Raw genomic sequence first — 24,198 nt, 5'->3', positions numbered from 1 at the left:
ATTTGAGCAGTGAGGAGCAGAACGTGAGACAACTAGGAAAGGGGAGAAAAGACCAGCTGAGAGCAGAGGTGTCGGCCTTGCCTTCACTGCGTACCTTCCCTCTCCCTGCAGGCAGTGAGAACGTGCTTTTCTGAGAACACAGTTACAAGTCAGTCTGGCTAAGAATCCCAAAAATGCTTTAGAAATTAAGGGCTAAGCTGCCCCTCATGTGGCCCCAATTATGGGTGTATATGGTGTGCAGGGCAGAAAGCTCTCAGCCCTCTGAACTCAGGTGGGAAGGAACGACTCCAAAAATGCAGATTTTATCGTTCACTGCTGACAGTGAAAACCCTGGGAGTGCTGAGAATTATTCTGACCCTGAATGCATATGCTTTGTTCTGGCTTTGTACTGATGTTATCCCTTGTGTTCTTTCGTGAGGTGTACTTAAGCTCATCTTTCATTTGATTGAAGGGAAGCCGTTCAAATGGCCTCACAAGGGCAAAGTGAGGATACAGAGCATCCATCTGAGCCTCCTGCAACTCCTGTTCAGTGTAACAGAACATTTCAATGGGGAGCCATACTCGCTGCAGTGAAAGATCAGCTCCCATCTCTGGACTCTGACACAGTAAGCACTGGAACCTGCCTTTCTTTCTCACTGTGTTTTAGAAAAATCTCTCAAAAGCAAGAGAAGGTCACCTTAGCCAGGCATTTCTGAGTAGCGAGTATGGTATCCTAGATGGGCTACTTGTTCTGACCATTGTAACACCGCGCATTAATCCACAGCCTTCTGGATTATCTCTAATTGTCAGAGTGTAATTGCCATCTCCTCTCGCTGTATTCTTTGGAACTTGAATATGGGACTGATTTTTCCAGATGATGAGTATTCCTAGGTTGGGAAAGGGAGGGTAGTGGGCATCTTGCAGAATGAGCCCGCATTTCTTCTTAGTTTGTTCAGTCAAAAATACAGTATGAAAGAAGCATACTGCAGATTTAAAATGATAAGGTTTTATGCTTGAGAGTATTATGCTATTCATTCCAATAATGTACTTGCCATACAGGAGGCCTGCTAGTATGTTTTTCCATGTATGAGGATCACAGGAAAGTGATATTCCTGAAGACTTTGTGGTCCACTGGAAAAAGCATTTGGCAGATATTTCAATCCTGGATTCTGCTTTTTTCCCCGCCTGTAGTTCTCCGCAAGCCATGTTGCCTTTTTGTGCTTCAATTCTACCTGCAAAGAAGCATAATGCCACTAACCTTTTAATATAAAGCATAAGGTTGATAGATGTTGTTGGCTGCTGAAGAACTCTGTTCACAGGACAGCAACAATCTGGTGGAAATAATAAAAGTGCCTGCCTCTCTAGTCCAAGATGCTAGCTCTGGCTTTGACTTTTCCGAGGTGATAATGTGTCTCAAGACTCAATTATTAGTGGCCTTTTGCCCAAATCAGAATATTTTGTTACTTTTCAAACATGTATAAACTTGAAAGAGTATTTTTGAACACTTGAAGGATGTATTTTATTCTAACTTAGTGTGGCCCTTAATGATACAAAGGGAGTCTTGTGAGCAGTGAAGGAGCCAGAAATGCCTCCATGGGGTATTTATTACTTATTATTAATCAGTCATCAGAAGCAGTGTGATCTAGTGGATAAAGTGTTGATACGGATTCCATGACTTGTTTTCTGCACCTGGCTCTATCACTAACATTTTGGACAAGTTCTATTGCCTCACTGTTTCTCAGTTCCCCTCTATCTACATTCTGTTTCAGTTACTTAAAATGACCGTTGCTTTTTAATATGTGTCTATATAGTATAGATTAAGGCCCAACACTCAGAAGTTATTTTTAGGCATTCTTGTTATATAAGTGTACAATAAGGTTAAGACAGAGAGATAGCTTTGTACTTTGGTGCCAAATACCATTCTATAACTCTAAATCATGTTGAACTTTTTTTTTTACTTATAAACAATCTCCAAATTCTCTGTTTCTATTACATGTGGAAAAAATTTCCTGCTGAAGGAACTGAGGCAATCTATTTGGCACTTAACATGCTACCCTTAATTTGCATTCAAAAGATCTGGTTGTATAATCCCTCTCCTGCTTAATGTGAAACAGTAGCCTGCTGAGCCTGCAGTTTCAGTGCTGCACCTTTGTCCGAGCGGTTTCCACTTGTGTGACGATACGTTTATGCATTTGAGATCTGTAACCTCAGCGGGCTGTGCTCCTGCATTCAAAGGGCACTGAAAAATGTGTTTTATGCCCTGAAGTACTTTCATTACCCTGATATGCAATTTATTAAGAGGAAAGAAGTTCTGTTGCAGTTTGCTTCATGTTAAGAAAAATTAATTACACCAGATAGAATTCTCTGAAGTGTGAGTTACTGAAAAATGTACACTTGCAAAACAAAGGGACAAGCAGGAAATCTGTGTCCTGACTGCTGAGGAGGTGCTTAATCTCACTTTGGTGTCTATGCATAAGGATTCATCATATGCAATCTTATGTTCAGAAAAGAATGCATATCTTATGTTCAGAAAAGAGATTTTCAAAGCTATTTAAACTCTGTCCAACCAAATACAGATACTGCTTTGCATTCTGAATAGTGAATGTCAGGGTCCTGATTGCAACAATAAGCCTTCATGGCCCTGCCCAGCCTCAGCTGGGGCTCCCACCCACACGCCCAGCAGCTCTATTTAAGCTCAGCTCTGGGCCTTAACTCTTTGTCTGAGCTATGTTGGAGGAGTACTGGTTTCTAGCTGTGGTCCTGCTTGATCCAGGCTTATCACCTGTGAATTGACTTTCGGGCTTGATCTCTGACCTGCCTTATCACCACAATATTGCCTTATGATCTGGATTCTTGACTCAACCTGGTCGCTACCTCTGGTCTGTCCTGCTTGCTCCTCTTAGGTACTGTGGGGCTGGACTTTGGCTGGTGAGGCCCTTGCCTTTCCAGTTACGTGCTTCCCTGCCCAGCTCCCCTTTCCTTAGGGAGCAGCCCTGCTTTTGCTATTCTGTGATGGTGAATGAGGTAGTACAAAGAATCACTTGGGAGTTAGAGAACTTGCCCGCTCTTGTCATCGCTTTGCTCAGAGGGATGTTAGTCATCAACCTCCATGGTAATTGAATGTTTTACATGGTTTTTTTACAACTATAGCTTGCTCAAATGTTAGGCCATGTAACACAGCCTAGATTGCTGAGTGTTGGCCTATCAGACTGCCTAGTGAAGATGCAACTGCAGAGAAATTTCTTGTCTCTGAATTTCAGTCAAGTAGTGACAACGTAAGATTTGTCACTGCAAAACAGATATTTAGGTGAGTATTATAGTCCATCATTTAATTTCTCTTTTTGATTGCAGTCTGATTGTGAAAGTGATGGGGAGCTTTTCATCTTCCAGCGGGAACAGCCAAACTTAATTCCTGACCTGTCAGAAGAACTGATGGAGTTTTCCCTGGAAGACTCAAACATGCAGGTTGTTGACTGTTGTGTGCAGGCTGTACTACTGTAACCCCACTTGTCTGGTTGTCTCCAGTGTGGGTAGCTGCTGTTATCTGACCTATTTGAATTGTGTGATAGAAGAGTGTAGTCCCCAGTACTTTCTCCCACTAGAGACTAGATCTTTCTTTCTCTTTATACAGTGACCCTTTAAAATCTCTGTTCTTGAGATTTTAGACCTTTTTTGTCCCATCTCCTTGCAGTTATTATTGTCCTTTTACTGTTTTTTCCTGTGCGCTAACAGTAACACTGTGCAATGACTCCTAAACTTCTCAGGTTTGAAGTAGTTTCAGCCACCATTTTATGTATCTAGAAAATGTAGAATTAGTTAGAACAGTGGGTCCTAAGTAAGGAAGATGAGTATGAAGTTTATCCCTTGAGCAGCTTTTCTGAGATAAAATGATTACATTGTGTCTGCAGCGATGAAGACTAGCCATCATAGGGAGCTGGCAGAGAAGCCAGCTGACCCTGTTGTTTCATCATGAGAAGACTAACTTACTGTGCTGCTTTTCCATTTGTTTATCTTGGTGTAAGAAATGTCATATGATGAGCAGCTGTAAGGGAAATTAATTTCAAGGATGTTTAATACTTCCTGAAGTTAGACTTTGAAAAGTAAACAGTCTTACTGTTTTCTGTGATGGATATGGTGTGTGCTGTTACCAGATGGTGTCTGAGTTGGATCTGCTATCTGCCAATCACTTTGTTTTGCTTTACTGTCAGCTTCTAAAGCTTAGGGAGATGTGACTTTCTGCATGTGTGTATTTTCTTTACCTGTAGCAAACCCAGGAAACAGAAAGACACCCATGGGAGATCGGGAATGAAGAGCTAGAAAGTTTTGGCATTCAGAAAAAAACAGATGGTGCCCAAGTCATTGCAAAAGAAGATGTACAGATGATTAAAGGTGAGACTCCCAATCTTGCCGGCCATACTGAAGACGTTCCAAGCCAAAAGGGAGCTGTTTGTGAAGAGTCTCTTGCAGATCCCACAGATCACCTTGAAGAGAAAGAACTGGGCAGGAAGCAGGCCAGGGAAAGAGGGAACTCTTGGCTTAATACAGCATTGTCTGTGGAAAAGCTGGACAGTCAAAAAGAGAGAAGAAAGCAGATAGAAACAAAGATACTCTCCAAAATAATTCTGGAGCCGTCACCAGGCCACCTAGAGCTAGATGTCAAGCCTCCCTCAGATGGCATTAGCAACAGTCTAGAAAGAATTGCTAAGGAAGAAACCTCCTCAGATGATCACCTTCAGGAACTAACCCATTTGTCGTTGCAGGTAAGTGGCCCAAATAAATGGTTTTGGGGAGTGCTGCTTGTGGAGTAGGGGGCACAGTGCATTGCTTGCAGAATCCTACTAAAATAAAGACCTGAAATGCCAAATTCTGCACGCACCACAGCTACTTTTGTTGCTTTCATTGTTGTCCTGAACTTGGGTTTTGTTGGGTCATGTGCAATATGAGCTACCAACAAACTATCTTTGTCTCGTAGAGCTGTCATTAAAAGCCCATAGTGGTAGCAAAAGCCCTGGGGCAGCAGCATGGTTCATGGTCTCATTCAGGAAAGCCAGCCACAACATCTGTCCCTGGGAAGGCAGGGAACTCTTCTGGCAGACTTCACATTAAAACAGTGAGCTTTCCGGCCTTCCAGCATCTTGTCTTTTCTGTAGTGCTGTGGTAATGCTGGAGGTGAGAAGAGAAGGTGGTTAGGGTTGTTCCTGAAATCTTGAATCTCTTCCACCTGAGGCAGGTGCCTAGGTCTGTGGGCTGACCAGCTCATGTGTGCTTAGCTGGTATGTGACCCCAGCATGCAGAGGTGGTTCTCTTCAGTACTATAGTTAGAGCTCTACTTCCTGTATTGATTTTTAAGGTCATTAGGACTTAATCAGCACAGAACATGAGCCTGATATTTCTGTTCAAAGCCTTCTGTAGAATCAGAGTACAGATGTTTCCTTTCCCCTTTCATCTGCACTCACAAAAATAAACTTTTTGGTGTCAGAATGGTTCTAGTGTAGGCAAAGAATGCAGGTGCTCACCTGTTTGTTGTTTTTTAAATTGTGCTGCATCATTTAATCATGCCATTATTGGAGGGAATCTTTTTCAAGTGGTTCTAGGTTTAATTCCCATCTCACCTCATATAAGTCAGTTGCTCTATTAATTCAGGAGTCATGATTTTCCTTTCAGAACATGTTTGATATCGCTGACTTCAATGAACTGAAGTCTGATGCTTTTGGGTGAGTACTGAGACCAGGCCCAGTGTATTCTCACTTTCATAAAGTGAGGGCAAAGCTGTATCCTTTGTGTGTAAGTGTTTAGATTTGAGAGCTGGTTGTTACTTCCCAGCTTGGCAAGATACCTCAGTTTATGTCAAGTAAAGTTGTTAAAAGTAATATACAGTTTCTTCTTGATTCTAATCATATCAGTTCATTTGAAAATGACTTTTTTTCTTAAAGTATATTTCAGTCTCTTTATGTGTTAGAAATGGAATTGTGCAAATCTTCATTTCTTTTTCTTCTGGACCCTGTATAGTACCTTACAATAGTGCTGTTCCTGTTAAGGGTTAGGAGGGTAAAGCCTTAGTACAGCAGGTTAGATGGTGGTTTGATCTTTTTATTGTAATGGTTTGTATTTAAGTGCTATTATTGAAAAAGAAGCTTAGTACCAACTGCATCATAATTAAAGCAAATGCATATGTTGTCTTTACCTTCAGGCTGTTTGATAAAACGTCACCTGTACTGACCTGTGACATGGTTCTCATTGTAGTAAGCTCAGTTGTCAGTCATTCTTCACTCTTCCAGACCAAAACATCTCAATGACACTGTTGAACCAGTATTAGCTTTGTGTTGGTGTGAGAGACTTCAGCTTGTGACTCTTATCAGGCTTTTACCCTTCGTCAGCTGCAGCTTGTAATATTAGAATAGATCTAATCATGGTTCAGGTATGTGTGAAGATTTATTGCTCTGGAAAGAGTGAGAATCTTCTCTTAAATGGGAGGGGCAGATGACAGGTTTTTACAAGGTGAAACTGCATGTTTTAGAGGCTGCTTCTGCTTTTCTAAAGCTCGAGTGGTCATATGAAATGCACATTAATTGTAGCTGTGACATAATTGTCATAATTGACAGTCACCTTCCTTTTAAAAAAACTCATGAGTACTTTAAGTTCTGGTGATGATATTTCAGACGGATGTGGATATTTTTAATGAAAACTTTCATTTCAAATAATATTCAGAGGGGAAAGCAATCAGCGTTTTAAATGCGTGTGAACTTTTGTCATCGCAGACTGGCTCTCATACCTAAGTTAACAGTGTGCAGTGCGAGCATACCCTCAGCTAGTGTATGTGATTCATAGCAATGAAATTGTTGATCCTATCTTCAGTGTGGGATAAGCGGCTGTGAGATCACAGCTGATGCTGACTGTACCCAGAAGAATGGGAATCCGCCCTGGTCAGAAGTTGGAGGGGGAGGAAAAGGCTGCAGGCCTCACTTCAAAGAACTGAAAAGCCAAAAGTCCTTCTCATATTAGTGGCATTATTCAGAATCAGAATATGTATGCTTGGTCTTGTATCAGGCATCTTTTAATCTATTTTACTATCTCCAGTGGTTTTCTGTAGCCTATATCAAAAGGCTTCATGATTCTCGGAGAAAAAGCCTCAACAGAAGTAGATGAAGCAGCTGGACAGATGCACTGTCCAAAGAGATATAGTAAATGCATTTCTTTTGCTACAGCACTTCCTTGTGGAACTGCTTAAAGCAAGGTGGCAGTGTAGTTATAGAATCATAGAATCATTGAGGTTGGAAAAGACCTCTAAGATCATCGAGTCCAACCGTCAACCCAACACCACCATGTCCACTAAACCATGTCCCTAAGTGCCTCATCTACTTGTCTTTTAAATACCTCCAGGGATGGGGACTCAACCACTTCCCTGGGCAGCCTCTTCCAATGTTTAACCACTCTTTCAGTAAATACGTTTTTCCTTACATCCAATCTAGTTAGGGGCATCATCTTTTGGAGATGGTGAAAGCGTGAGGAAAGGTACTTGGAGGGATGGACAGAAGGAAATAAAATATGTGGGGATCTCGTACTGTTAGTGGGTTTGAGGGATGAAGGGGAGTACTTGCTGTTGGAAAGAATCCACCATGTGAATGCATGTGGAAGACTGAGCCGTGTGGAGGAGGTAATGAGTTAGGTCCCAGCTTATGGAGAGAAGGGTCAGGTGGATACTTAGGATGGGCTTATGTTTCTTCTTTAAGGAACTGTCAGTTCAGTCCATTCTAGAAATGTCTTCTAGACTTTGCAGTTTTTTTAAGTGGGGAAGGAGAATGTACTCTACCTTTGTTATATTTGAATGAACATCGGTTAATCCTTCACTGGTTTCTCTTAGTAATTATACTGCGCTTGCCTATGCTAGATGTGCAGAGCCTTGGCAACGACATGAGGCAGTGTTCAAACAGGAAATATCCTTTTGTTAGTCTTGGCAATGACATGAGGCAGTGTTCAAACAGGAAATATCCTTTTGTTAGTCATGCCAATTGTTGAGGCTCATGCTGAAGCAACTGTGTCCGGAGCGACACACTGGTTCATCTACTGGTAAGTGACAGTGGCATAGTACTGGAGACAAGTAAGGTGAACTTCCATGCCATTTGTGTATTTGTATGCACCAGAAGAATCTGATGGAGTTACCACAAAGAATGTGAGCCAAAGGTACTTTTGTTTTGTAGCAGTCTCTTGGGAGTGAATTTTCCATCACAGTTCAACTGTCTTCTTTCAGAACATTGAGAAATGGGATCTAGACAAGATTCTTGAGGAGCTGGAGCAGCAGAAAGATAACACTCATGCAGAAGTTGCTTTCTCCTCAGCAGATCATGGTAACGCTGCTAAATTAATACCAACTTGGCTGAAAGTGTATAAAAATAAATAAAACTCAGGTTCCCGTGTTTATGTCATTCCCTGCAGCATCATCTTGAATGTTGAAATCATAGTGGGTTTTTTAATGCCTCTGTAAAACACATTTTTAATTAATTAGCTTCCCTCAAGATTTCATCTTGCTTTTGTAGCTTGAAACCAGTGCTTTGTGGCCTGTCATGGCCTAAGAGTGAATCAGACAAGATGGATGAAGGTTTGAAGTAAGTTTGTCAGAGCCAGATGACAATAGTATCTTTATCCTTCCCCTTCTGACAGGCGGTAGAGAAAGGGACAATGTGGAAATGGGGAAAGGATATATTGGGTGATCCCATGGCAGAAGACCACAACTGGTGATTCTTTTTGTTGCTCTTCCACAGAGACTTTCAGGGGTAGGTCTGAAAACCAGCTCATGGAAAAGCTAGAAGAGCTGTGTGCCAGGCAGTCCAGGACAGTGTCTCCATGCTGGAGGTGGCCATCAGCCAAGCTCTCCTCCTCTCAAGAACAGCAAGTGAATAAGTAGGTCCTTTTCTGTCATATACACTAGGTAATCATGACTGCCAGTAGGAATAGCTGGAAACTCATGGTGTTCTATAGGTGCTTTTCTCTGTAGCCTCTGCAGAAAGTTGATAAGTGTAGTTGGAATATGCTACAGGGATGTTAAAGGGAAAAACTAAGACTCAGTCATTCATGTACATTTGATGATAACAGTCAGTATCCTGCCACCTTAGCATTCTCCATCAACCACCACCTTTGTCTAGACCTTACCAGACACTTGGGACAAATGGGAAAGGCAGGAAAACAAGGCTAAGCAAATTATCATGGTGACATTTTTTGTCATCTAGGGTACCAGTTTCTCTTACTGGCACCTCAATTTAGCTAAAGTATACAGGGTGATTTCTTTTTTTTTTGGTAGGTATCAGTGGAAATGTCAGTGCATCTTGGAGGGTTCTGTGTGAAGGAAGTAGACTTCCAGACTGTTCAGAGGGAACAACATCAATGGTGGCAGCACAGAGGAAACAATAGTGAAACAAGCCTGTAAAGGGGAAGGTGCAATGAGGATACTTTTCCAGAGTGGGGAGAGCCATGAAGATGTTTTGCACTTTGTATGCTCTGAGGGATAAAATAGAACTGCCAAAGGAGGCAGAGAGGAAAAAGGGACCTCTTTTTGCTGATTGACACTGGGCTCTTAAAACTTGTAAGCTCTTTGGTACCATAACTGCCTACCTTTGTTCTACAGAACGATTTGACATTGTCAGTTTTTAAGAACTAAATATCCCTCATCATGCTGCCTGTGATCTGTATTCCTCGGGGGAAGCTGAATCTTTGAGTTCAGCTTTGTAAGGTGGTGGATAGTAGGCAGAAGCAGAGTTTGAATCTGTACAGTAGCCAAGCACAAAGCTCCTTTCACAATCCAATTTTGATCATAATCCACACCCTGCAGGACTTCTTGTCTGGATAAGGCAGAGGACATGCTGAAACAGTGTTTTCTATACTTAGGGATGTTGCCTTCCTATCATCTTCACGAAGTTCCCTAAGGATGGACATGATGAGATTACAGTGCCTGCCAGAGCCTGTAACAGTGTACATAGATTTAAGAGACGCTAAACTGCAGAAGTCAGTAACATCTCCTGATGAGAAACAAAGGTAAATTCTGACTTTATTGTTAGTGAGAAGTAAGTAACAAAAAGTAGGAAACTGAAACCTTCTCTCTATATCTCATACTTCTGAAATAACTTCTGAAATAACTTTAAAAGTGTTCTCTTCTTCCACACCTCTGTGACCTTAGTAGGAAGGCATAGCCCCTACCTGAGCACAGATGTATTTTCAGGAGAGAATAACTTGTCTCAGAACAAGTAAATATGTGGGGATGCAGGCAGCACAGAAAGGACATGCAAATCATCCAGGGAAATAACATTTAGGAAGTTTCCATCTATAAAGGAGTGGGCAGTGACTGCAGAGCAATGGTTGCAGCTGGCTGAGTTGGGCTAGCATTCTGACAGCGCTGTGTACAAAATGGACATCCTTGACTACGTTCCTGGCAAGAAACTGTAGGTGCTGATTTGTCTCCTGTGTGATAAGAGGGCCTTATATAGTCAGTTATGGGAGGCCAAATTCTTCTCAATCTGCAACAGATTCTGGCAAACATGTCCTTTCCCCGAGAGCTGATGGTGTCTGAGGTAGCTGTTTGCTCCCTTCTCAGGATGTATATTTGCTGCAGCAAGGGGTTAAAGAAAACAGTCACCAGAAGAAACCTTGTCGTTAATAAACAGCTAATAGTTAATAAACAGCTAACACATCTTGATGTAGTTGCTTGAATTTTTTTTTGTTAGAGTAATAGTGTAAAGAACTATCCATAACACCTGGAAGTATCATATCTCCCTTTTTCATAATGGTTCTAAATTTGCATCCTAGAAATGTTCAGTTGGAACATTTCTAGTGTTGGCTTTTTGTCAGAGTTAACTAATATGCTCTAATTTGTTTCATAGTGCAAGCGACAGCTCCAGTGAAGAAGAGACAATGACAATTGAGGACCAAGCAGAAAGGAGAATGTAAGATTCTTTACCAGGACCCTAGTTCAAATAATATGATGTTCATTTTTTCTGAAACTAAAATAATTGCCTTAACAGTGATTAGAGTGAGAGCTCGTGTACTGAAATATCTGTTCCTGGTCTTCACAGCAAAAAAGCCCAATAATGAAAGTGCTTCAATCTGGCCCCAGGAGATCACTCTTCTGTTGCATGGTGAAGATACCAAAGCTAGAAAATAGTTGTTGATCCTTGAGGCAGTATAGCACCTTGTTCCTGTACAGCTGCATGGAAACAGCTCAAAAGACAAATAGAGTAGACCTGGGTGGCTGGGAAACCTGACTCTTTCTCCAGACATGTTTGAGTGACATGAGAACAGTTTTTTTAAATGACTCAGAAACAAGCTTTGAAAATGTTGTAGGGAGTTGACTCAGACAAACCTTTATTTTTAGAAATAATAAAATAGGCTAGAATGGATGTTGATTTAAAGAGAATATTGAATACATTGTGTGGGCAGGGATGCTCTCAAGTCTCCTTAATTGGGGGGGAGAGGAAGAGGGGAAAGGGGAGAGAGTGTGATGGATGGAATCCTAAACTGTAAATTCTTCAATAGGCGCAGATGCCAGCCTTTTCCTGTTGCTAAACTTGGGGCTTGATTCATACCCATACGTTGTTAGATGTTTTTAATGTGAAGCAGATATGTCAAGCTTAAAACATCTTACATACATCAGACTTCTAAATGTAATCCAGAGCATAAATGTAGTAAGTTCACATTACAGCAGTGCAGAGGACAAGCAGAACATTTGTATTGTTGTGCCAGCCAATTACTTTTTCTTTTAATGGTTTGAAAGAATAAATGATTTGACAAGGAACAGAGCCTCAACACTCAATATAATTTAGAACATCTAATCCAAAGCCAGCATGAAGCAGGGACAAGATGATGGATGATGCTTGGGGAACTCTCCCTGGCAGTGATGCAGATGCAGAAGTTGCATCAGTGTAAATCTGGAGTGATGGAGACCAGAGCTTAGCTGATTGGATTTTGATTCGGTTTAATGTTGCTAAAGAACATACACAAATGAAATGCCTGGCAAATGTTACTCAGTTCTGTTTTGAAATAAGAAAGTCTTATGGTCTCAGCAGGGCAAGATTCTGATCTCATTCACGAGGGGTCAATGCCAGTTTCACTCTTATCTGGATGGAATTATTAAACAGGGCTACCTATTCTGTAGTAGAGTTATTAAACGGCTACATATTCTGTGGTAAATATACCTACGTATTAGGGCCTTGGAGGGTTAGTCGTCTTGATCTCTAGGCACTTAGCCTAGAAAATACGCTGTTGGCTTATCCCTGGAGTGCTCAGGTAGTCAGTGCCATCTCTAGCACTATACCATAGGGCTGCTCTCCAATACACGGCGCTCTCCTAAAATTACCGCTACTTAGGCATACCCCTTAGGAGTCCAGCCATCAGTGTTAAATGTTGATTTGATGGTTCTGGATATGATGGCAGGAGGCATGACATCTTTAAGGAGAAAGAATTGTAAAGCATAGGTTTAATTTAGTTAAGTACAACAGTATGATGCTGTGTAGTCATACACACCACCTAACTGCATCATTAATGTCCAGCTCAAACAATCTGTTACTCAGTCCGTGTACTTTTCAGCTACAGTGTTTTATGTGTTGCCTGTGTGCTGGTGCTTCTATTACCAATAGCTATTACTTGTGTAGATGCCCAGTCCTTGTTTTGAGCTGTCACTCCTCATATGAGAAGTTCCTCAGAGTTTGAATTTGTTCATATAATGCTCTATCTTGATTAAATCAGGTTTTTATTTTCTTTGCAGGAGGAATTGCTCAGGGAAAAGCCTGCTACTGCAACAACTCCGTGCAGCCCAAAAAGAAGCCTCAGAGCTTCTTCATGAAACGTCTACCCCAGCTGAAAAACTTGAAGGCATAAAACAGGATCCAGAAAGTCTGGAAGAGACAGGTTCCTCTAAAATATGTCAAAACCAGTATTTTAAAGTGAGGCAAGAAACAAATAAGGTGATTCCCAGGAAACTGATGAGATTGAAACCAGAGAAAATAAATACCCCCTTGTCAAGCTGTGGGGGCAATGGAGCTGACATAGAAAAAGAAAATAGAATGGAAGTTGAGAAGGTTCAACATTCAGGAAATGCTCCAGAGTCTCCTCTAACTACCACTGAATTGCCAAGGTATCACACCAAAAAAATAGTATCGATTGAGGAAATAGCAGAGTTATTTGGGCCTCTGCCTCCTTGGGCTTAGTTTAATGTAGTGTATTCTGCATAAGGTCTAATTTTAAAGTGAAATCAGGTGGTTGCCTTATGCACCTGCCCAGCTATTTGGGAGAGCTCCATTATACTGACTTTCCAAAGGTTATATTCTGCCTGCTATTTTTAGAGTGAAATTTAACATTTTGACTTTGACATATGAGCCCTTGAAAGAATTAGAATCTGCTTGCTCTAGAGACTTTTACTTTTTCAGTGTTAAACAGTTGCCTATCCTGCCACTTAGACACTTCAGCTACTGTGTACTTGGTTTAAATGGCAGATGGTTGGTTGCAGGTTTTTTCTCTATAGGATTCCTGACATTAAAGCTTGAGGCTTCCATCAGTTCTATAAAACTCCATTTTGTCTACCTGTTAGCCTGCAACATAGATGGCAGACCATGGATTGGCAAGAATCTGGGTTATTATTGTTGAGTAATAGCTCACAACGTTTTCAACTAATTTCAGTTTTCTTTCTTGCTATTCTATTTATTATTGGGGCACCTGGGGCTTGAAGAATTCAGAAGAAATTGAACTCCATATTTGCCATGGAAATGGCAGATGAAATCTTTCTGCAGACATCAAAATATAGAAAGATGGATGGCCTTGGTTCAGGGGAAACTTACCACTGTATTATAGCAGATAGGAAAGGAAACGGAGTTAGACTGAGAATTTTGGTGTGGAGGTGGGGACTGAAACACAAACACGCCTCTGCTTAATGGAGTTCCGGTCTCCAAATCGATTGTCACCACTTATCAGAGGTTTGAGGTCTGCTCCTTTTCTTTGATGGTTTTTTTTTGAGAGATGATTTCATCCAATGACAACTTCTCGTGTCCCCCCCGCAAACACCATAAGCGCTTTCTAAATCTATTTTAGCCTTTCATGTCGTGATTCACCCTCAAGTGTGTGGTATAAATATAAGAAAAAAGAAACGCAAACAGATGAACAAGGGTGCTTTTTCTCCCAAGTGAAAAGCTTAAGCGAAGCAGAATCTGTATATTTTTCAGGGCAGAAGAAGGTAAAAGAGAGCTATCCCAAAAGGAAGAACAGATGAAAGAGAGACACAGGAGACAGAGCTTCCAGGAGCAGCTGGAAAGACTGCAGCCTCGGCAGTCAGTTACTGGAAAGCAGCCCATGGCAGAGAAAACCCCTGTTTTGTTCCACATGGTTAGTAGTTCAGTGCAGGACTGTCCCTTTTAGAATGGCTTCCTGGCCAAATGCATATGTGATCCTAGAAGCAAAAAGTAATTTTCATTGCATTATTTAAAACCTCTTTGTTATGGAGCACCGTTACCTGAAGAGATGAGCAGTCCTACAGCTCTTGTCTCACACCAATAGTATTTTTCTCACCTTTCCTGTATGGCGAGTGCTCCCCTTACAGCTGCCCACCAAGCTTGAAGTGTTGGGGTATGGCAGGAGTCCTGGCTTGCTGAAGTCAGTGGGCTCAGTGTCATCTACTTCACAGGAGCCAGACTTCCATACGTGATTTTTCATAACTTCTTAGAAAAAGTGAAATATTTTTACTGTCATACTTCTAAAGCAAAGCCTATGCTAAGTCCTGCCTGGTTGTCTGCCCCTAGCAGCTTTATATTTCAGTTTTGTGGGTAGGTTTTGAGGATTGTGGTTTTAGTAATGGGTTTTGCTTTTGGCTGATATCCTGATTAAGGGAGTATGAAATTATCCTGTTTTTTCCCAGAGCCTAATATATGGCTCAGAGGAGAGGGCTGTTTTGCCTCCCGAGAAGATTTGTATACGTAGTCCTAATTCATCCTTGTACTGATTTCGCTGAACACAAGGCCAGCTGAGAAGGTAAGAGGAGATGAGAAACTCCAGAATTTGTCCATGGGTCCACCATCACGATTTATTTGCGTTAATAGCAATAACGAGGCTCTTCTGTCAGTACAAAAGTTGAAAGACCTTACAGCCCTAACTTGGGGGATGGACCGTTCTGATTTGTTTGTTTTGTAAGCAATTGACTAGTGTATTTCTGCAGATTGAAAGCTCATTTTTTTTTAACACTGGAGTAATCACTGATGAGAAGTAAAGGACTAACAAACTGACAGCTGAATTTCCCTCTGTCAGCCTGCTCTGGCAAGGACAGTGCACTGCACAGAGCTGTGTTTTGAAGGTTGCAAGGGTTGTGATTCTAGTCTTCAGGCTTGCTCCTTTCTCAGTCTGCTGGGAGGTACCACCAAACTCCAGTTAGCCCTTATTAAGATGCAGGCACTTACTTGCTCGTCAGAAATCTACTTGAGCCTTGCTAACTCATTCCTGACGATGCACCAAGTGATTGCTGAATTGGTCTGTATCTTGGTCATTTCCCATAGCCAATAAAATGAAGATAAGTACAGCTCGGGGGATATCTACACTGTAGACTTGCTGTAACTGAATCACAGTGTAAACATGCTGGTAATAGCTTCAGTGATACTACTGCCAGCTAGTCATGGCAGCATGGACACTGGCATAAGCTAACCAGCCCAGGATTTACTCAGCTTCTGATGCCTGTAGAAACAGCAAACTGGTACCTAAACTAACTGACAGCCTGCTTGAGGGAAACCTGCCTGAACTTACAAGGCACTGTTGGTAGAAAAAAAAATCAGCACAACCCGCAATAACTGTGTTCTGTGAGCAACTTTGCTCTTAGTTCTTCTTCAGAAATATTCATTATTAAAATTAAGAATGAAAAATGTATCAGCATCATCTATCAAATACAACAGTCATTTATAAGATTACTTGAAATTCATCTTGACAGCAGCATTTTTTCTTTGAATTAGGACAGGTTTTTCTTTTCTTTTTTCCTTTGCTGCACATAGGAAGACAGAAAAACTTGAATGTTTTGACATTTAAAAGTAAAGAAGCTGTAATTTGGCAGCTGTGTGTCTCAGTGAAAATATCTAATATCTATATATAAACATGTATATTCAAAGAACAAGCCACTGTGTTTGACAGAGTAGCATGCTTTCAAAATTGTTTTTTAAGTCCTTTGTTTTGGCAATGATAGATGTTCAGATCTGGAACACTTGTCATAGTTTCCAGAATTCCTCTGACCATTTATTATGTACATAAATAATTGAATTGAATAATAATCAGAGGGAAAGTTTAGAAACTGTGCAATTACTGTAACTGAGGTGCTGGGAAAGAAACACAAAGGAAATTTAAAAAGCTGCATTAGGGTTACACTAGAGTTCTTGTCTAAAATTTAAAAGCAGTGAAATTCAGATTTAATGCTGCTGTCTTTTTTTCTTAACCTAGTTCAGTCAAGCTCTGTACTCAGCTTCACTCTGTGGGAAGCACTCATATAAATGAGAATCAGGTTTGGGAAGAACACTTTCAAAACAGTGCAAGTAACTTAGGAGACTCAGAACTAACTTTCACAAGTACTTCAGCATCTAAAGAAGGGGCTGATATCCGGTGGTATTTTCAAGACATGCAAGTACCAAGTTCCCCTGGAAATCAGTGGGTTCGTTCTAAGAATTCTGCCTGTCAGGTCTGTGACTTTTTGGTGTCTGAATACTCTTGCAACCTGGCCCACCTCTTATTTTTAAAAATAGATTCAAGAACCTGATTTTTTTTAAATGATTTTTTTTTTTCCTGCTCCCCTCCACCACCCAAACTTTCAGTGAAACTTAAGACTGACATGAGTTGATCTCTTCTGAAAATGGGCCCCTTAACCACATTTTAACCTTTGGATCTAATTCGGAACTGATTCAAGCATCTACAGTTCTGCTGAAAGCCAGCAGAGTGGGGATTGTGATCCATGCTGTAAGGTCAGGTTGAATTAATGGTTTAGAGTAACATGCATAGGGTTTGTTTCAGTATTTGAGCAGAGTAAGAGTAATTGATAAGGGAGACAAAGAATGCTGTGCAGTATGTAAAACAGGTAAGTGGAGGATGTAAAATGAAATGGGTTTGATCTCATTTCATTCATCTTGCGTATTATGACAGAGTAACTCAGTACTAATGCTGTATTACATTCCCATTAGATGGGATCCAGGTAATAGTTGTTACTTTTGCCAGGCTCAGATATGAGTTTTATGTCGGGGAGCAGCATAAGCAGGTTACTCTGTAAGGGAAGACAAGCCAGGAGCTGCAGGTGACAGCAAGGCAGGCAGGGGCAGAGACCTCACCAGCAAGGAGCGCAGTCCCACAGTACCCAAACAGGAAAAGCAGAGCAGGTCCGTTGAGGGGAACCAGTTGGCAAGTCTGTGGTAATGAGGTAGGTCCAAGATCAAGGCCAGAAAGTCAAGTCAGGGACAGGACTGGGTTCAGTGGCAGTACGCAGGGTCAGCCAGCAGCCCAGTGATCGCCCGGGAAGTCTGTAGTGATGAAGCAGGTCTGAGATCAAGCCACAAAGTCAAATCGGTTCGTTAAGGACAGGGTTCAGATGAGTGAGGTACGTGGCCTGGCAGAGGTATAGCTGCAGCGTCGCTCAGTCAAGGACCAAGGGCAAGTGTCTCAGCTTAAATACAGCTCCCAAGCAAAGGGGTTAGGGCCCAGCAGAGGCTTCACACAGCTCTTTTCACAGTGGTCTCATCTGAAGTTGCACGCCTGAGCTTGTGTCAGAACTGGCCTTGAACACAGGCAGCTAAACCACTGCAGGGGGTGGTGCTCGTGGCCCTGATACTTTACATCCAGCTTTGGAATTAATTTAACAGACAGCAAATAGCATTTAGCTTTTATTAAGCTCTTTTATTATTGGGACAAAATAGGTGTTTTCAATAGGGCTTCAGCTTGCTTCTCTCTTTACCTTTATTGCTTTATTGTGATATGGCAGAACAAGATAATGTCATTTGAAAGCTATTAGGAACCACCTTGTTACCAGTACCTTATAAACACTGTTTTATCTACCTTGTACAGCCAAACTGTTTAGAAAATGAATGTGTTGACTCATACTGAGGCGTCTAATTTTTCTTGGCTACACAATCACTTTGGCTAACCTTGTATTAGTAATTCTATTACCACGATCATGATCTTATTGCAGCTTAGCCTTACAGCTGCCTTACAAAACAAAAGCATTCAGGCATGCAAGCGAGTCATTCTGGCTTAACAAATATATTATGCGGGTACTTTCTATTCTAGCTTGTGAACATACTCTATAACCTTTCTGTCAAAATTGGTAGGGTTTTTATATTAATATGCTGTTGACTCAGCTTACTGATGTCAGGTAAAATTCTCAACCAAAAGATTTTCTGCTTGCATTCCCGCAAAGCTAAAATTAACAATATACTATGGTCAAAGTCTTCCTTGCCCTTTTACTGCCTTATTCTCACTTTGATCCGATATTAATTCTATAGGAAAAATCCCTGACAAAATTCCTGGGTCATACTTACCATCAAGAGTAGTGCTGAAGCATTGTGTGTTCAGTTACTGTGACAGCTACCCTGGATTAGCACAGTATGACTGAAAGTAGAGATTGATTTCCAAAACTTGTAGAAATATTTTTAGTTCCATTACTGGTCCCATATGTTTTTTTTTATGTAGTAGGTGCCTTGATCTGCACAGTTGTCAGTGAAATGCTTTTGATTCTTTACCTGTCTTACTCAAATAGGTGTCTGTGATTTCCCTTACTATTGTATGGGTGTCTTGATCTTTTTAAGGCAGTAGTGCTGGTATCAACATTGGAATTTGCCTTTTTCTTACATCTTACCTGAGCACAAAGGGTTGTTTGAGGACATTGACTGTGAGTCCCCGGATCCTGACCTAACAGTTTACCAGCTGGACCATACTGCTTGGGCATCTCACCAACTCCATTGTAGAGCTGCTTACATGAACGCACTTAGGTGATGTCCTAAGCAGTATTTAAAAATTCTCCATTTTTATTGCTGGGTAGAAAATGCATAAAGGAACTGTAAGAAAGTGAAATTCATGTCTCAGCAGAAAGAATGTACGAGGGCCTGATCTACCAGTTATGAAAGGGATAGGTTTTGTGCTAGTTCTGTACGGAAATGCCAATCTATCTCCTACAAAGTGGTGCAATAGACATATTTGGAGAAGTCGAGGAAAACTGTGAAATCTTCTTTCAGTTATAAAGATCTTGTGACACAGTAACTGAATTTTTCTATATCTGTATTACTCCAAAACTGATCTTCTAAGTGTAAATCACCCTGTGACCAAATGTTTTCATTTACGCTGAACCAGAGCAACTGCTGTATTCGCACCTGTGCAAATGTAACCGAACCCAGCATTTAGCCCTTACTATTATTTTACTATAGTTAAAAAAAAATTGTAAAAATTGCAAAATATTTCCTACACTAAATCTTTTTCTGGCATCAGAGCTGAATTTGGCTTGTGCTTCACTCTAGGTCTTCTCACTCTCTTGTACTGACTCTGGGGTTGCGACCAGTAGTGATGTGCCAAACAGCCAGCAGATGGCCCCTGAATTCATCCCTTTCTTTACAGTGAGGTCTTTAATGAGTTCCTGAAACAAGATTAAAATCTCTTGTACTTAATGAACCTGCTGCCTCAACTCAAGAAGGGCTTAAAAATAAACTAAGGCAATTAGAGACGTAGTTAAATTTAGCATGCAAAAACAGAAGGCCAAGATTCCTGTTTGTACCACCAGTCCAGCACACAGGATTCAGAATAGCATGGAAGTCCCCAAGAAAATGTTTTTCTAGCATAGGCGACTGTTAGCTGGCACAAAGCCTGTATTTCTGGCCTCCTCTTCATCTTCCCACTTGGTACCAGTGAAAGCAAATGGAGAGGGATTTGCTGGCACGGCACTCTATGCTTAGGTTGAGTTTAGCTGGTTTATGGTCTCCTTGGCTGCAGTCAGCAAGCCAGAGGAGCTGAGGCTGCTACTGCCTCTGCCATGGCCCAGGATGGCACAGATCTAGCCTAAGGATTTGCCTTAATAGCCAAAGCAGAGAATCTAGGCCTTAAATGTCTCTGTTACAAACAACTTCCTTTACACGGGCAGAGTCTGCTTGCTTGCTCTCTGTGTTCTCTGAGTAAGAGATGTTATGGAAGCGTGTGCTTTGGTACTCTTAAGGCACAGATTAAAGCAAGTCAGGAACTTTACAGACTGATGACTCTTCTCAGTAGTTCTGCTCATACAACCAGAGCAGTTAAAAAATGACATGCAGTAATCCTGCTTTAATAACTTGTTGTCTGCTTCAGTAGGTTTCTTGGCCAAATTGCTGCATATATGCTCAGAACCAGGAAGCTCACCTTCCGTACTGAATGCAACAGGACTACCAAAAAGCTGTAGAGAAACTTCCATTTAAACTTCTGTGTGGAGACCCAGTCTGATGGTTTCACAGGGGCTCCCACCTTTGTCCAATGCACTTTCCAGCTATGGAATGAATTGAACAGTCAGGTCTTTACAAAGAAATGGCTGCTTTCAGTGCTGTTTCTCTGACTGGAGTTTGAAATGGCCCCAGGAAAATGTGAAATATTTAATCCTTTATATTCCTTGGCATATCTTGGAAGTGATTAAAATGAGTTTAGGCTTATTCTTGAATGTACTTATGCATGATCTTGACAGATGGGAACATACGTTGCTGTTGCTTAAGGGAAAGGTTAATATAAGTAAAAAGAATATAGTTTCCAGAATTACATGCATGAACTTGCTGTCAGTAGAGGTCCTAAATACTCCTCCATTCACATTAGCAGGATGGTTCAGATTAAACTTGCAGAGAAGACAATAACGTAAAATGTCCATGGGCTAAATTCTATTTCTCATTTAGAAGAGGGCACGAGGACAAAAAAAAACCACTTCTGTACCTTTTGTTTCCTCCGGTCTTGCTCTTTGACAGGTCCTGTGTTTGTTGGCAGAAGGAATAGCTTCCATAAGTTTGCAATGTGTATGAACAAGTGCCAGTCACGTTTAATTATATAGAGAAATACTTTCTGCCATGCATCTCTTTCTTGGAATCAGAATAGAATTCACAACTCCTGGCCTTACCTCAGGGCTGTGATCAGTGATGCTATTTGTAGATGAAAGGAGGCTGAATCTGTCCCTCTGTTTTTCAAAGGGGCTGTACAGGCTTGTCTGACACAGGCATGCTACCGTTAAAAAAGCTGTATAATTTAAACTGTATTCCTAGTTTTTTCTCGTGCCTTCTTGTTTAGCATTGACTTAGGTTGGACTACAGTTCCAAATCTTAACACACTGGGGGATAAGCTTGGTCACAACTTGTAAACACATTATTACACAAATAATAATTATGGAAGCATTATTCTTAGTGGCAGGGAATGGAATTCAAGGTTTTATCTGAGATTATGGAGTGGAAGTATCATGCAGTTATTTTTATTTTAAAAACAGAGAGATCTGTCCAGCTATGTGCCAAGCACCTGGAGTTCCCACAAGCTTCAGCAGACATTGTAAGCAGTTAGCAGTTCTCAGAATCGCAAACCCCCCCATATTTACTGCCTTGGAGAATTCACAGGTCTTGAAGGGTTATCTGCATAGTATTTTGTAGCTGGATGCAAGATCACAGAGCCTGCATGACAAACTGGATGCAATCCATTCCTAAACTGGAAGTTGATAGTTTGAAAAGCAAGCCGCTTGAGCTCTGGTAAAACTTCCTGTTGAAGCAGCTGAGCATAGTTTGCACCCACCCCCTCTTTTTTTCTTGGGGGATTTCCATAGAGTATCAGGGGAAATACATGACAAGATAAATAGATTAAAGACTAGGAAAAACAAGGCTTTACTCAAGTTGGTAAGTATATGGTGAATCTCCTGGAGTATCAAACTGGAGCCATTTCAACAGTATTTAAAGCCAGCTAGGAGCATGTGCCAAATACCAGCCTAGTTTTCAGATGGCTGAGGACCAATTCCATGTTCTATCGTAGCATTTCAAAGTGACCAAGTACAATTTCCTTCTCTGCTGTGGGTCTAGAAATCACGGCACATTTTATTTGTGAGGCAGTTTGAAATCATTTGAAGAGCAATGCTATGGAAGATACAGATGCTACTCTTCGGGTTTTGGAGGACATGATACTGTTTCAGGAATGTCAAAGGGAATAGAGATTAATATTGAAAGTTTCTTGATAATCTTACACTGTTCCTCTTCAGAGTGTTTTACAGGCTTTTGATAATTAATCCAGCTAGACAGGGACTAGGATAAGGAAATATTATCCTCACTTTACAGTTTCACAGAGAAATACTCCATTCCAGAGCCAGGACTGAGGCACAAGTTCCTGATTCCCAGTCTTGTGCTCACATGGAATCTGTAAGTAATTAAACTTTTTTTACTTATTTCAGCTGCTTCTCATTAACCAGGAGTGTAAACTCATTAGAGGAGGAACTTTTTGTTACATGTACTCAGAACACCAGCACAATGAGGCTATGAATTGTTCTAAGCCTCTCTAAGTGTTATTGCATGTAAACACCAATCATGGAAAAGGCACTTCTCATTTTTAATTATGTCTCAGAAAGCAAACTAAATCAATTAGGATTCAATGTTACTTTGATTTAAATTTCAGTGCAATTTTCAGAGCAGTTCTTTGTTTACCTGAGGAGTTGAGCCTTTGTCAGAGACTTTTTCCCACTTCTAACAAATAAAGAAGAAATTGTTCCTACTTCTAACAAATAAAGAAGCTGCTTGTTACCAGTTATTCGTGCCATTATTTGAATGTTTTTTAGCTGCACTCAGAATTGTTGCTAAATGGCCTCAATTTGCACAATTTTTCTTGAACATATTTGTGTGCAAATACCCATTTTTCGAACATTTTTGGTTTGTTAACATACTTCACAACCATGTGAATGTTCTGTGTTCTAATGAACATTAGAATTACGTTGGAATTGGTCCTTAGTCATCTTAAAGCTAGGTTGGTATTTGACACATGCTCCTAGCTGGCTTTAAATACTAATTAGAACATTCTATGGCCTAATGAAGTAATTCCAGAGCAATTCTATCAAGGAAGTCACTGTTGCTTTAACTGTACTTGCTTATCAGTGCTGACTGATAGGTATTCTTGTTTCATTCATAGTACTCTGGTCTAGTGAACTCGGACTGACTAGAAAGATATTGTCCAAAAAAGAACACTAGCTGGTTGTGTAGGACTCTCTAATAGTAGTAGTGTTCCAGGACAGGACAAAGCAAGAGATCACAGTAAGACACACCAGCATATACAAGAAAGACAGCGTGGCAGGGGCAGTGCTGTGTACTCACATCAGGAGTACTGGCAGGACAAGCAGAAGTGTGCAGGTTAGGCCAGGGAGCACGCTCTAGGGTACAAGATTCTTCTTATTCAGGAGAAAATGCTTGATGCTGTGGAGTTGTATTTTTCACTGCAGATAGCAGAATAAATGTATGATGAATTTTGGGCCAAAAATACTTTCTGCCTGTGTGGTCCTGAGTGATCACACAGTGTGTCTCTGCTAACATTCTATGGGCCAGATCCTTGACTCTTGCCAGAGAGGTTATGCATATCTTTGATAGCACAGATGAGCCGTTAACTCTAGTGAAGCAGTTGAGAATTCCCTTAATGCAGGCTAAAGCAGAAGTGGCATAGAACAGTGTAATTCACACTACATCGCATCTCTGTTGTCCTCGTTTGCGTTGAGAGGGATTATGGAGAGGATGAAGAGGGATTTTTGTAGAACACTGACTGTCCTCAGCCAGAAATGTAACTGATCCTAGCTATCATCAACTGCCAGTGTTGTGGTGGCCGTAAAGCTACTTTAAATTGCACTTGGGGTTGACCATGCTCAGCTGGCAGCAATGTGAAAAGGTATACAAGGTGAATTTTGCTATCCTTGGTCCTGTGCCGAGCAGAGCTCGGTTCCTTCTGTGCGTCACATCTGAACTGCGCTCCTATATTCGGTAATTTCTGGTGACAAGCTGACGTTTCTCTTTGACACTTGCCCTCTTTATGCTCCAGCAGAGACGCTGTCTAGCTTTAGCACACTCATGCTGCCAGAGATGGAAAAGTGGTTTCTTCTGAATCAGGAGAGGTTATATTCTTCATGTCCAAGACTAAGAATAACTGTCCAGAATAAGAAGATAACTTTCAGCGAAGAAATTTTTCTTTTTTTTTTTTTTTTTAATTTAAACACACACGATTTTAAACCCCCAAACT

General features: G+C 41.0%; 1 protein-coding gene across 1 annotated transcript in view; it reads left to right on the top strand.

Annotated features, from left to right (window-relative positions):
• The first annotated feature begins 459 nt into the window (after positions 1 to 459).
• CUNH16orf71 (chromosome unknown C16orf71 homolog) overlaps positions 460 to 24,198 on the top strand; it is a 98,431-nt gene continuing 74,692 nt past the window's right edge. Inside the window, exons 1-7 of the mRNA XM_019471573.1 lie at positions 460 to 605; positions 3,331 to 3,444; positions 4,245 to 4,739; positions 8,228 to 8,324; positions 8,739 to 8,877; positions 9,859 to 10,005; positions 10,848 to 10,910. Of these exons, the coding sequence (XP_019327118.1) occupies positions 465 to 605; positions 3,331 to 3,444; positions 4,245 to 4,739; positions 8,228 to 8,324; positions 8,739 to 8,877; positions 9,859 to 10,005; positions 10,848 to 10,910 (1,196 nt within the window). The 5' untranslated portion in view covers positions 460 to 464. The remainder of the gene's footprint in view (positions 606 to 3,330; positions 3,445 to 4,244; positions 4,740 to 8,227; positions 8,325 to 8,738; positions 8,878 to 9,858; positions 10,006 to 10,847; positions 10,911 to 24,198) is intronic.

This window comes from Aptenodytes forsteri, unplaced genomic scaffold (genome assembly GCF_000699145.1).
Source record: "Aptenodytes forsteri isolate BGI_AS27 unplaced genomic scaffold, ASM69914v1 Scaffold26, whole genome shotgun sequence".
Taxonomy (NCBI): domain Eukaryota; kingdom Metazoa; phylum Chordata; class Aves; order Sphenisciformes; family Spheniscidae; genus Aptenodytes; species Aptenodytes forsteri.
The sequence above is the reverse complement of the archived record's forward strand: the minus strand, read 5'-3'. Positions and strand labels throughout refer to the sequence as shown.